The sequence below is a fragment of the Centropristis striata genome, chromosome 3, assembly GCF_030273125.1.
Source record: "Centropristis striata isolate RG_2023a ecotype Rhode Island chromosome 3, C.striata_1.0, whole genome shotgun sequence".
Classification (NCBI taxonomy): Eukaryota; Metazoa; Chordata; class Actinopteri; order Perciformes; family Serranidae; genus Centropristis; species Centropristis striata.
In genome coordinates, this window is record NC_081519.1 from 28,329,759 (window position 1) to 28,344,772 (window position 15,014).

The 15,014-nt window shown below is 40.1% G+C and overlaps 1 protein-coding gene across 1 annotated transcript in view; it reads left to right on the forward strand.

The window, feature by feature from the left end:
* Positions 1-12,964, forward strand: part of wnt4 (wingless-type MMTV integration site family, member 4) — a 36,509-nt gene extending 23,545 nt beyond the window's left edge. The window contains exons 2-6 of the mRNA XM_059330032.1: positions 6,359-6,440; positions 7,352-7,505; positions 9,311-9,442; positions 10,827-10,969; positions 12,080-12,964. Of these exons, the coding sequence (XP_059186015.1) occupies positions 6,359-6,440; positions 7,352-7,505; positions 9,311-9,442; positions 10,827-10,969; positions 12,080-12,550 (982 nt within the window). The 3' untranslated portion in view covers positions 12,551-12,964. The remainder of the gene's footprint in view (positions 1-6,358; positions 6,441-7,351; positions 7,506-9,310; positions 9,443-10,826; positions 10,970-12,079) is intronic.
* The last annotated feature ends 2,050 nt before the right edge of the window (positions 12,965-15,014 follow it).

Sequence of the window (15,014 nt, forward strand, 5' to 3'; positions counted from 1 at the left end):
CAAAATGCCTATTTCTAATGCATAAACAGTTGAAAGGCATTTTGTGTGTCATTGACCCTTTATATGTTATTTCCTGTCTCCAGATAACAACCTGCTTCATAAATGTCTCCTCTGTTTAGAATTATCTCTTATTTTCACTTTCAGCCTCCCATGAGGCCGTGGGGGGCTCTGGGTGGGAGGTATGGAGCATTCCACCTGGACTGTGGTGCGTTCGCGTGTTTGTGTTGCATTACACATCGCAGCCTTCACAACACCACTGGCTCCACTGGGCTTAGGCCCCTGGGATCCAGCACGCAACCACCAGAGGCCCAAGAGACAGGGAGGAAAGAGGGAGTGGAATGAGGATGAGATGTGGGATAATGGTGTGTGTGTGTGTGTGTGTGTGTGTGTACTTCCTACAGAGTGGGGACCTGAACATGTTTTTAACCAACAGAGTGAGGACATTTTTGCAAAGTGAGGACATTTCGGCCAGTCCTCACTTCTTTAAAGGCTTTTTTGAGATTTCAGACTTTGTTTTTTGGGTTAAGGCTAAAATTAGATTTATGTAAAGGTAACCATGTATTAGGGTTAGGGTTGGGTATTTAGTTGTGATGGTGAAGGTTAAAGGTTAGGGTAAGGGGCTAACAAGGTTATTATAGTTATCGAAAACGAAACGAAATAACGAAAAACTAGACTTGAAAAAACATTTTTGTTAACTGAAATAAAAATAAAAATGAGAGTTTAAAAAAAAGATAACTAACTGAAACTGTATTTTGTGACTAAAATTATAGTGGAAATGTCTTTCGTTTTTTTTTTGTCAACTTTTTCCATACATAATGATGATGGATAAGACAAAGGAAATAAAGGCAAAATTTACTGTGACCTCTTTTAATCTCCCACCCAACAAATACCCCATTACAAAAAACTAAAACTAATAAAAACTAAACTAAAACTAGCAAACTCACTCTAAAAACTCATTAAAACTAAGTGAATTTGGGAAAAAAATTCACAACCCAATTAAAACTAAAACTAATGAAAAATTCAAAACTATTATAACCTTGTTAGGGAATTCACTATTCCAATGAGGGTCCTCACAAAGATTGAAGTACAAGAATGTGTGTGTGTGTGTGTGCCGTGTCCTTCTACTAGTTGACTCCTGTGTCTCCTTGTTGAGGCGTCTCTGGGAAGTGAAGGGTATACGCAGCAGAATGAACAGATAAAGTGAGACAGAGCTGAAATCACTCACACACACTCGCCCAAGGCCTATCCTGAACTTTTCCCACGCGTGTATTCACACACACACAAACACATATTCAGAAAATCACCTGAACAACAGCTTATCCAATGTTTATTAAATGTTTCCAGGGTGAATGTCAGGGCAGCGGGACACCATCCAGCTGTTTGTGTCTCTGAGTTTTCTGATCAGACAGACAGGTTCTGCTGTCGTCTTGTGTTTTCTCCATGAGTTGTTTTTATCTCTGTCTGATGGTCTCCCAGCTGGATCTACGACCCAAACGCAGCACTCTGCCCAAGGGTATGCTAAACAACAAAGAGGGATCAAACGGCGCACATGGCTTTGATGAAACCCTCGCTACTGCAATGGAGCAAATCAGAGCAGAGCAGAGCTCAGCTGGACTCCAGCTACATTGGGAGGGAGTTGGGGGGCAGGATCCGTAGATTTGAGGAAAAGAAATAACCTCCCAGCACTCTAGGACACACAGTGGGGTTTAGGATTCCCCCAGCAGTTTAGAAATACTGCAACTCAATTCAGACAGTAATGTAAAAGTAATTATCAAGTTGTTTTACCCACCGGGAAAGTCTCAGGCCACACCCTCTCAAAGTTAGCCCCCAGAGGGATTTAGAGACTCTGGAGGTGACGTATGGTTTTCACCGTCGCTAACTGTGCACAACGTCAGCAGCTGAAAGCAGCATGGCTAATTATGCACAGAGTCTCTGCTGATCATAAAACATAGTGATTGTGAATTAACGGCATCACTAACTGTGCACAGAGTGTCTGGTGCTTGTTGTAAACAAACAGAGATCGCTAAGTGAACACCTCCTGTAGCAGCAGTACATACACACTGTACTGCTACAGAGCTAACTGTCGCTAACGGCGGCTCTTCTTAAAATGCTGGCCTCCGGCTCGTTAAGAAGAGTAAGAAGGAGTCGCTGGATTTGTCTCCAGTCGCTTTCTTGAAAAATACTAAGGGGGTCTGAAAAGTCGCTAAATTTAGCAACAAAGTCACTAAGTTGGGAACACTGCTTCGCCGGCTTTTACAAATGGTGTGTGTTGTTGTCATGTAGAGTACTACGTCACATCCTACCAGGCTGTTTTCAGGGGAGAAAAAAGACCCTGCTCTTCCACAGGGACTAAAAAAGTCCTGACAAAAGCCGGCTCCGGATGGCTTGTATTAAAAAAATTTTTTTTTTTTTTTTGTTATTTTAGTTTCTATGACTGCATGCATAGCTGTTTCTTGTGTTGGTGGTTTATTGGGGTAGATCACATTTTGAGTCAAGTCTAATTATTCTCCTGTGTCTTTAGATCAGATCAGTTCTATCTTTTTTAACAGAATTTATACACATCAGGTTCAGGTTTTGGCTCAAGTTTTGGGCCCAAAAAGACCTCTAAAGGTATTCTATCCAGATGCAGTCTCACTTATATTTTATAAAATGGCCATGGGTCTGGTTTTGACTTGAAATTAACCCAACTGGAGACCCACTTGCAATAAGATCACCAAATCAGACCTGGGGCCTAAACTGTGTTTGTGTGTGTGTGTGTGTGTGTGTGTGTGTGTGTGTTTGTGTGGGTTTGAGTGACCCATTTCACATTGTCATTTAACTCTTTGGAGTCTTGGACTGTTTTGTGTCTTTTTTGGTCATTTTGTGTCTGTTGTGTCTTTTTTTGTTTTTTGTGTCTTCTTTGGTCATTTTGTGTCCGTTGTGTCTTTTTTTAGTTTTTTGTGTCTTTTTTGGTCATTTTGTGTCTGTTGTGTCTTTTTTTAGTTATTTTGTGTCTGTTGTTGTGTCTTTTAGGGTCATTTTGTGTCTTTTTTTGTCGTCATGAAGAAGTCGTGCTCTGACACTTTCGTGGACTCCAGAGGGTTAATCCACTAATATATTTGTGTTCCTGACATAAAAACATTGGACACACTTGGACGAAGGATGGGGCCTTGGTGGTCCTGACTCAACTTTCTTAGCGAGTGAGGTCAGTGCTGATGTTGGATGCGAGCGGATGTGGCTGAGATGTGGTGGAGTGGCAGAGAGCGAGGTTATCTCAGCGGTGAGTGCTAAATACTGTCACTGTCTGGAGGGGAAGAGAAAAAGAAAGAGATTATCTCAGCTGTTGAGAGGAGGAGATGAGAGGTGAATGGAGAGGAGGAGCTGTTTGACCTCTGGAAGGATGATGTACTGATTATTCTACCACATATACACTGTAAAAAAACACTGTGTTTTTACGGTTAAAAAAAAACAGCAGCTGTGGTTGCCAGAACTTTTTGTCATATTACGGTAAAAAGATATTAGCACTGTTGATTTCACGTTTAAGATTTCCATTTTATTCCATTTTTTAATGTATAAATAAAACGTTTTTCCATCAAAATAAATGCTGTTTTGCCATGTAATTGACAAGAAACCATTTTTTTTTACCATGAAATATTACAGTATATTTTTGTCAGAGATATGGTGTTTAGTACATTTAACAGTGAGAAAAAATATATTTTTTAAAAAGATAAATGCAAAAATTACAGTGGTGGCTTGTATGTATATTACATTAATACATATTACAGTGTATTTTACAGTGGAGTAATGTATTTTTCAAAAAGCAAAACTGTAAAAATACTATTTTGGCTGACATATACATTTACAGTGTTTCATTGTTACTGAAACTGAATCAACCCATTTATCATTTTACGGTCTTTTACTGTCGTGGTTTAGCAGCTTTTCACCGGAAAATTTACAGACATTTTTTACAGTGTACAAACAGTACTAAACATAACACACTAATGCTAAATGTGCACTGTTACTGCTTCTAGCACCCAGACTGAGGATGGTGTGAAAGAGATGAGATGTAGCTAACAGCTGATCTTTCTAAAATGAGGATGTCTCTCAGCTGGTTTACAACATTGGTAGCATGACTTTGTGTTGTGCATTATAGCTTTGACAACAATCTGACGGCAGAATTCTCTGCAATCTGGATGTGTGCCACAGCTTGATTGAGACAGGCTAACAGGGCTTTACAGAGGTATGTGTGGTCTTGGGAACTCATAACCCAAGACTCATAAAACAAGCTTGAGAAACCTTCAGGAAAAACATGTCTACTTGTAGAGAATGATAGCCTAAAAGTTAATTTTGTTGGAATTTGCCTTATTAAGGGCCATTTTGATATTCAAACTCTGTCAGAGCCACTGTATGGCAGAGCCTGCAAATACTGAATAATAGTAGAAGTTAATAAACAAATAGTAAGGTTATTGCAATTTTTGCATTTGTCCCTTCAAGACAGATATGTGATGTTACATTCCACAATGGATGCAGCTTTATGGTGTTTTTAATTTAGCTAAGCATTTGCCACTGTGTAGCCTAATAATATATTTATATTTTTTATATGTTTATATATTTTTGATGGCAGTATTCTGGATTTTGCATGATAATCAACAGTTTTTCTCCATCCTCTCTTAAAAAAGGATGTAGTTTCAAATTTTGGGAAGAAGATTAAATGGATTGTTCACCCCAAAATGGAACTATATGGCACACTGATATCTCCAACACTCTGCAACTCACACCAAAACAATCTCAATTGATTAAAAGCATTACAGGTAAAAGGTAAAAATTAGAATTTTTTTACTGTTAAACTGTGGTTACCCTAGCTTAGCATAAAGATCCTAGTCTGTGTTCTGGTAATTCAAGAGTACAAATTAAGAGCGTGTAGTAGGGCTGGGCAATATGGACCAAAAGGCATATCCTGATATATTTAGGCTGAATAAGGATATACGATATATATCCTGATATTTTTATCCCAAAGTGAGAGCAAATGTCAAAGCCAAATATGACATGTCAAGTAGTTTTATTGAAACTGTTTATTTAAGTGAACATAAATACTGTTTTCTAAAAAAAAAAATCTCTAAAAATCTAATCAATCAAAAAAATAAATCTAATATAAATAAAATCTAATAAAAATAGCCTATGAAATAAAATAGGCCAATCTTTTGCCGAAATAAATATATTTATATGAGAACATTACAAAAGAACTAAACATGACAAACCCTAGTAAGGGCGGCATTTATATATAAAGAAATAATATATTTTTAACTATATCGATATGTATGATATGGTCTAATTCCATATCACATTTAAAAATATATCGATATATTTTTTATATCGATATATTGCCCAGCCCTAGCGTGCATTATAACCCAGAGTAATACTTTGTGTGCAAAAAAGACAAAGAATCCCTGACACCTGCCAGGCTCCGTGCTGTGAGGAATGCTAACACCTAACTGCCAACATAAATGTGTTGGCGCTACATTAAACTCATCTATCTCAACAATCTGTCCAGCATTAAGTCGTTAATCTTAATATAAAATATAAAATGAAAAAAAAAATTCACTTTATGCACATAAACTTTTTGCAAGCGTTTCTTTGAATCAAGAGTGATCTATGTTTCTCTGCCCTGTTTGAAGATATAAGCACTTCCGCATTACATGAAACTGCACTAGAAATGCAGTTATCCCATGTCATCTACAAAACTTTCCATTGTTTGAAAAATCTAAGATTTGTAGACTCAACATGTGTTTAAATGATTACATTGTGAGTAGTGTAGACAGTACATAATCAGGCCTGCTCCCTCTGTGGGAGACTCACTGCCAGCTTATGAGAAGGCCTATTCCTGTAAGGTGCAGCTGGGACTGGAGATATGAGACTGAAGTAAGTGAGGTGGATGTGTAAGGGTCAGGGCATCCAGACTCATGCCATTTTCTCACACATCTTAGATTGTGTGTGTATGTTTGCGGTATATCTCCCTGACCTGTCTGGCCTGGAGGTGGTGTGTATGATAAGCCACTTTCCCTCCTCTCAGTGTCCTCACAAGGAGACATTTATCCAAAACATTCCCACAACGTCATGGGAACCAACCGTCTGTTTACAAGCTCTGCTTCATCTGAACAAATTCGCCAAATTCAGTCATCTCTGGTTTCAATGGGAACATTATCTGTGACAAATACTCTAAGAAAGTGACGGTACGGGTCAGATGATATCATGTGGCCTCTATCCTGCCTGTGTGTCCTCAGGTTCATTTCTTTCAACTTCTTCTCCTGAATGTCCCTTTACAACTTACATGTTCTTTCAGGCCACCTAAAGATGTCTGCTGCTTGTGTTTTTCTGTCAGGTACCTGGCCAAGCTGTCGTCAGTGGGAAGCATCAGGGATGAGGAGACGTGCGAAAGGTTACGAGGCCTCATCCAGAGACAGGTACATACCTCCACTTTTAGCCCCTTATTTATTATGAAGTGTTTTGAAGAGTGATGGCGCATGAAAATATTGTGAAACCTAGCTTAATGGTTATAAAGAAATGGGCAGCAAAATGGTAAATGGACCTGCACTTATATAGCGATTTTCTAGTCGCTTTGCGACCACTCAAAGCGCTTTACACTACAGACTGCGCTCATTCAGCCGTTCACACACACATTCATACTTCATAATACATATACATGTATTAAAGTAAAAAAAAATCTTCTGACTGAAATTTTATTTGCGCTACAGCCAAGTCACGTGCAGTGTGTGAAACATGTTCCAGATTAGGTTACTGGACACCTGCTTAAGAAATACTAATGCATAAGAATTCAGCACCAAATGCAGCCATCACATTTAAATGCTCAACCAATTCTGTTTTACAGGAGGATTTTAAACAGCTCTTCTATTGCATCTTGCATTTTTTTTGTCCTTTCAGTTTTTATTTTTTTTGCAAAGCTTGTCTTTACTCTCTAAAATAATCAAGCATCTACATAATTTTTCATTACATGTTTTTATTTTCCTTATTATTTCAAGTCAACCTTTTATGTATAAGAAAATAGAAATAAAAAAATACATCAACAAACAGCCCGAGAATTAAATAACAATGGGTGCAAATCTCTATAGTGCTTTGTCTTATTTAAAAAAAATAACAACAAACAGAACAAGCATCAAACAAAACTTAGGGATCTCTGTTTGTTTACAATAAGCACCGGACACTCTGCGCACAGTTAGCGATGCCGGTTAATACGATCACGATGTTTATGATCAGCGGAGACTCTGTGCATAATAAGCCATGCTGCTGTTTTGTTTTTTTATTCTAGTATTTCGTTAGTTTTCGTTAACTATAATAACCTTGGTCCCCACTCCAGGTCCAGATCTGTAAGCGCAGTGTGGAGGTGATGGATGCAGTGCGTCGAGGAGCCCAGCTGGCTATAGACGAGTGTCAGTTCCAATTTCGCAACCGCCGATGGAACTGCTCCACTCTGGAGAGCATGCCTGTGTTTGGCAAAGTGGTCACCCAGGGTAAGATCATTCACTGCAGCTGTTCCTGTCACCAGCTCACTGCAAGCATCCTGACACAAGTCCATCACTCAGTGTCTCTACCTGCATGCATTAACAAAATCATCGATATTTATTGCAATGTGAGGTGCAGGGAAACATAGTGAGACTTGGGGATGACAAAAAAAACCCATCACAATAGCCAGGAGTTATGCTGAAAAATAACTCAGACTTTTATTTTCAGTCTCAAAAAAAATAGAACAAGACAAAATAATATATGAGTTAAAAAAAAACTGGTCACAGCTCAAACAGTTCAGACACGGCTCTCCCTCTATCAGCCTCTGCCTCTGTCATTTCACTCATATATGTAGTATGAGAGCCCGTCTTGCCAGTTCAAACTGGCCTATCAGGTCGGCACTATAACATCAGAGGTTACCAGGTTAAACACAAATATACATTCTTCAATATGTGATCATTAATGTCATACATTCAAATTAAGTGAAACATTTCTTTATCATTCAAGATTTATCTTAATTAGCTGTCATTTTCATTACACATCCTTTGACCAATCAGATGCAGGTACCCACCTACTCACATACATGATAAAAGGGCTGCAACGGAGGCATGCTTCCTCTTTAAGCACCAGCACAAGATGGCCTCCACAAAGGAGTCAAAGGACAGTTATGGCTTTCACTTAAAACTGAGCTTTATGAAAAATAAATAAGTTGTATTTCTAAATGTATCCTCTAACCATTTGATACAAAATAAAGGAAATAAAGAAAATGAGTCTGTGCACTTTTGTTAAAGGAACACTCCACCGTTTTTTCATATTAAAACATGTTATTCGGGTAAGTAAGACGAGTTAATACAGACCTCTTGCGTCTCAATGCGTGCACTCAATCGCCCTGGCGCGCGGAGCTACTTGCCTAGCACTTAGCTTAGCCCAGTTCATTCATTGCGGTCCAAACAGATGGACAGTTAGAAGCGACCAAACTCCTCCACGTTTTCCCTATTTAAATACAGCTACACGAGTAGTTAAACGACCAAGTATGGCGACACAAAATAAAACGTGGCGCTTTTCGAAGCGGATAAAAAGGATAACTATAATGTATGGCGGAATAGCACTTGGGAGCACTTCGACTCGGCGCAGTAATATCATCACTTCCGCTCCCTCTCACTTCCGTCAGGAGTGATGATATTACTGCATTATAGTTATCCTTTTTATCCGCTTCGAAAAGCGCCACGTTTTATTTTGTGTCGCCATACTTGGTCGTTTAACTACTCGTGTAGCTGTATTTAAATAGGGAAAACGTGGAGGAGTTTGGTCGCTTCTAACTGTCCATCTGTTTGGACCGCAATGAATGAACTGGGCTAAGCTAAGTGCTAGCCAAGTAGCTCCGCGCACCAGGGCGATTGAGTGCACGCATTGGGACGCAAGAAGTCTGTATCAACTCGTCTTACTTACCCGAATAACATGTTTTAATATGAAAAAACGGTGGAGTGTTCCTTTAAAGAAAAAAGGGTTTAAGCAACAGCTCGTGAGGGAGTTGATGCTTCCTCACAGATATCTTTCATATCACTTGAAAACATTTAACAAAGCAGATTTGCTGTGGATTATCATATTACATTGTAAAATATTGTGACATCTTTGAGCTGTTTCCGTTTGTATTGGCTCAAGCAGCTCCTGCAAGTTAATGTCTGGCCTCCTTCCCAAACACTTTAATACACTCTTTATCTGTAGAAGTTTTTTTGCCATTCAGAACGAGAAGCTCTTTTCAGTACCGTAGTGAAACAATATGACTGTGTGTTTGTGTATGTGTGTGTGTTAGGCACCCGTGAGGCAGCCTTTGTGTATGCCATCTCAGCAGCCAGTGTGGCGTTTGCGGTCACAAGAGCCTGCAGCAGCGGAGAGCTGGAAAAATGTGGCTGCGACCACAATGTACATGGAGTCAGTCCAGAGGGTAGGTCTCTTTCTCTTTCACACAAACACACAAACACACACACATACATGCAAAGGAAACAGAAGGACCAACGGATCCAGTAGATTTTAATACAATCATTTTAAGACTAATCATTTTAAACTTAAATGTAATTATTCTCTTTTGAAAGTGGCAGCTAAATAGTGTAGCGTTTAAACAATGTTTAAAGTGCCATACATACCGTATTTCCTCAATTTAAAGCCGGGCCCCTATTAATGACCGGCCTCATTTAGTAACCGGGTGTAAAAACTATTTTTAGTAAATAAAAGCCGGCCTCTTTTATAAGCCGGGTGTCCTACCGGTGTTATGTCAAAGTCTGTTCCCCTGTCGATATGTGTCCCCCTTACCTTTACCTGCACCAACCTGACCCCTGACCCCAACCAGTCCTCCTTTAAGTTGTTAACATGAGCCCAAGTTTACCTTAACCCCAAACAGTTCTCTCTACAAGGCCTAACCTTAAACTGAAATCCTAACTCCAACCGTGGAGGTGATGCTACGGAGAACACCATTCAGGAAACATCATTTGACGGTAACAGATTTCAACACAACACCTGTATTTTGAAGTTTGGCCACACGAGTTAGTACTGTAGGTAAATATGGTTGTTTCTCCCGCTGTCCTAGTCATTCTCTGTAAAGTCCAGCTGTTTACACACGTTCTTCTGGGCTTTTTTTTTTTTAAATAAAAGCCTCCTTCAAACAATAGCCTGCCCCTATTATTAGCCGGGTCCCAAACTGATTTTTTATTAATAGAAGCCCCGGCTACTATTTGAGGAAATACGGTATGACCACTTCCTCCAGTGGCGCACTCGGGGGGGGGGGGCCCTCTACCTGCCTCCATGGTTGAAAAAGCGTGTTAAAGTGCCCTCTAGAGCGGTAAAAATGAGAGGAAGTGCCCTATTGGCTGCCCTTTACACAGGCAAAAAATGATTGGGTGCCCTCTAGGGTGCCCCTTCATACATTAAATTATGATGATGTGCCTTTTAGAGATTCTATAATACAGTATCACCCAACTGTGAAAAAAGTTATGTGAGGTTTTTGCTCATTTAGCTCTCAAAGTGCACATAATTGATGCATTTTACTTAAAAATGTACAGATTTTCTCCTGGGGGGGCATGCCCCCGGACCCCCCTAAATGGTTGGGTTTGATGCTTTTAATTGTCAGCACCATATCATTAATTATTTTGATCTGGATCTCCTTTAACTTAATGCTAATCATAATAAAGGGTGAGGAATATTTCATCAACGCTTTTTGCTGCTGGTGGGGCACCATGTTGTGCAGAATGTGCCCTTTTTATTTTTTCGCCCCTGCCCTTCTAACAGTCTGAGTCCACCACTGACTTCCTGTCTCTACCTTAATATATTTTCAGGGTTCCAGTGGTCGGGCTGCAGTGATAACATTGCATATGGAGTGGCCTTTTCCCAGTCCTTTGTGGATGTGAGGGAGAGGAGTAAAGGCCAGTCCTCCAGTCGAGCTCTCATGAACCTGCACAACAACGAGGCTGGCAGGAAGGTAACTCACTGCCCTTTATGTCTAATGTGAACTAGCCTTTTTGTAGAACAGCTCTTCTTTCAGTACGGAGCAACCAAAGGGTCATATTGGGAAAAAAAAATTGCTGCACTACTTCTGAAGTTTCCTTGCTCTGTTTATTTGAGACAAGTTCAATGGTGTTAAATCATCCATACAGAAAACAATCATGGCCACTTGTGAAAAATGTTTTTTAATTCTGACTTAATTCTCAGAATCTCAGAATTGGGACTTTAAATTTAGAATTCTGACTTTATTCTTGGAGTTCTAACTTTTGTTTAAGTCAGATTTATAAAAAAAAAATCTGAGAATAAAGTCATAATAAAAAAACAATAATCAAAAATAGGTTTCAAGTCTACCCGGAAGTCCATTGTCAAATTATTGACAAGTTAGTCATCAAGTAATTTAAAAGCATCCAAGGCATGTATCAAGTCATTCAACATAAGTGCAAGTCAAGTTTCTAGTCAGTGGAAACGAGGGAATTTCAAAATAAAATAAATTACAGTACAGAATGTTAGTTATGTTAGTATCACAGCAATCCTTCATTTTTGTAACTCAAGTCTGACTTCAGTTAAAGTCTCAAGTCTTCAGCTCTGGTAGCAGTAGAAAATGTGGTCATAGTTGTTACTTTAAGCAAAAACAGTCAGCAACTGAGAGATGCAGTGCAAAAAAGGGGTTTCTAAAAACAAATAAAAACACTAAATCTGAGGGAAATTATCTTGCTGCATGGACAGATAAAAGAATCTAAAGTTTTTTTTTATCTTGGTAAGAAAGAAATAATGTGCAGGTCACTCTGCTCGGGCCAGTTCATCGCTGCTTGCAGCTTTAATTTATCTTGTTTTAAGAGTTAATTTCTTATTTTAAGCGTATAACATGCTTATTTCTAGATTTAATAATCTTAATTTAAGAAATCTTGTCAAGTGAAATTATCTGTCCATGCAGCAAGATCATTTCCCTCAGATTTAGTGTTTTTATCTGGTTTTTAGACAGTTTTTTTGCAGTGTGGATGCTGCAGCTTTTCACAGCAGCTATTCTTTATGGGTATTCTGCTTTGTCATCACATTATTTCAAGTCCTTTCTTTGGCATCTCTGCAGGCCATCTTGTCCCACATGCGTGTGGAGTGCAAATGTCACGGCGTGTCAGGCTCCTGCGAGGTAAAGACCTGCTGGAAAGCCATGCCACCCTTTCGCAAAGTGGGCAATGTCATCAAGGAGAAGTTTGATGGTGCCACTGAGGTGGAGCAACGCAAGGTGGGCACCACCAAAGTCCTGGTGCCTCGCAACTCCCAGTTCAAACCTCACACAGATGAAGATCTGGTCTACCTGGATCCAAGTCCAGATTTCTGCGACTATGACCCGCGAACGCCGGGCATGCTGGGCACGGTGGGACGCCAGTGTAACCGAACCTCGAAGGCCATCGACGGCTGCGAGCTGATGTGCTGCGGCCGCGGCTTCCAGACGCAGGAGGTGGAGGTGGTGGACAGGTGCAGCTGCAAGTTCCACTGGTGCTGTTACGTCAAATGCAAACAGTGCCGAAAAATGGTGGAGATGCACACTTGCCGGTGATGGGAGTTGGGGGCACAGAGAGCACTGCTGATGAACAAAACAAACGCCCCACACTCCTGCTCAATTACAAGGACAGAGGGAGCAAGGAGGACTTGTGGACCTCCCTCTTCTCCGGCTTGAAACCACCCCACCCTCCTACTACTGGTCAGCGGAAACAGACTGAGTGGCTTAGAAGTCAAATGTCATCCTATTCATTTAATGCCACCTTAATGCAGTTCAGTAGATTATGCATGGGATTTCCTACAAAGCTACAGAGGCAGTTTGTTTCTTCTCATGTAGAGAGCATCTTTCACTTTCTGTCTCCCTCCCTCACTCTCATATTTGCTTTGTCATTGATGCTTCTTATTTTTGTAATGTTTAACTTATTTGTTGAGACTGAGGAGATTGACGGGAGGTGGACCTAGAAGAAAGGGACAGACGAATGGAGACAATAAGGGATGAACTGGACCCATGGGTGGGCAGATGGGTGGGTGGGGTTAAGGGGTTGGGGTGGGGTCAAAGGAGGCTTGTTTGCCCTCTATCCTTGCTGCTGCTGCTTTGGGGACTCACTGGGAGTGCTTGATGTAAAAAAAAAAACAAAAAAAAAACAAAAGAGACGCCAAGTCTGTCAGAGGACGGACTTGAACATCAAAGAGGAGCGCGTCACAGACGGACTATTTGTGATTCACTTCCTGACCGTACATGGACATGTACATGTGCTGCGCTGAGGTTCAGTTGCTGTTGAGTCATTTATTTTGCCCCCTGCAATGCCCTGATGCTGCTCCACTCACACACACTCGCTGTCTTTTCGTCAGGGAGGATGATGATGGACAGGTGAAAGCCACTGTCAACTCCTTCCTGTCTTTCCTGTAGACCCGTAGCACTGGCAGGTGACGGCCATGACACACACAAAACACACACATAGCCAGCAGTGTAGAACCTGATAATGTAATAAATTCCAGATAATGTAATAAAAATCTGCACTTGAATTCATTGAAAATGTAATAAAATGTGATAATGTAATAACTCCCCGATAATGTAATAAAGTGCATTTCTCAATAACGTAATACACTTTTTACCAATAATGTAATAAAGTATAACATTAATGGGAGGTTATTACATTATCAGGTTAGCCTTCATTTCCCAGGTCCTGATAATGTAATAAAGTGCATTTCCCAATAATGTAATACACTTTTTACCAATAATGTAATAAAGTATAACACCAAGCACCTTTAGATTTAAAGAAGCTGTTGAATGCATTCGTGTGTCATGGATACCTCGTTTGTGAAAAACGGATGAACGGGTCAAAAGTGAATAAACATTCAACTTTGACCTGTTGGTGGCGCTAGAGCTCTTGAGCTAGAGTTGCCTACACAGTATCACCACTTGAACTCAAGTAATGGGTGGTCTGCTGTTAAATTATTACAATATTGGGGAATTATTACATTATCAGGACTTGCGAAATGAAGGCTTACCTGATAATGTAATAACCTCCCGTTAATGTAATACTTTATTACATTATTGGTAAAAAAAAGTGTATTACATTTTTGGGAAATGCACTTTATTACATTATCGGGAAGTTATTACATTATCAGGTTTTATTACATTTTCAATGGACTCAAGTGCAGATTTGTATTACATTATCAGGTTCTACAAGCAGACATTGCTCCGAATTGACACCTGTATTCATCCACAGCTGCTACCTGCAACCAGAAACCATGGAACCAAACCATTTTCAGATCACATTTTATCATCATTTTTTTACCATTTCAGAACATCATATTGTTAAAATTGATCATGGCTCCTCCTGCCATCAGCCAAATGCAGACACAAGAAAACACTCAGAGACGTGCATGCACCAGCAAACACACACAATGTAAACACACACATATACAAAGGGGTCTGCCAGAGGGTTGCCGAGCATGTTCACCATGCATGATGACTTAAGCACTTTCTCTCCAAGCGCACATAGAGCCCTCGCCCCACAGTAACAAACATCTGACCACATATTCTCTGTTCCTCTATCTTTCTCTCTCTCTCTTTCTCTCTCACACACACACATCCACACACAGTTTCCCATGCCACTGCCAGGACTCTATTGTTGTCTTGTCCCACCACCATAAAGCCAAGCTTTCCTATAATAACGTGCTATCATTATAGAGACATACTGTAGATCTGTAAAGACTTATACACTGAAGAAGACTATACTGCCTATGAATGTATGTTAATACGGAATATATGCTGTGTCAGAAATCACTGTTGTCACTTCTTTTAAAAGATACTGTGTTGTGTGTGTGTGTGTGTGTGTGTGTGTGTGTGTGTGTGTGTGTGTATGTGTGTGTGTGTGTGTGTGGGAGAGAGAGAGAGAGTGAGAGAAAGAAAGAATGCCACCAAAACAATGTTGCCCAGAAGGAAAGAAAGAACATGAGAGGATAGAAAGATGGAAAGTGAGAGTGAGTGCAGATCTCTCTCCACCACCAAGCCC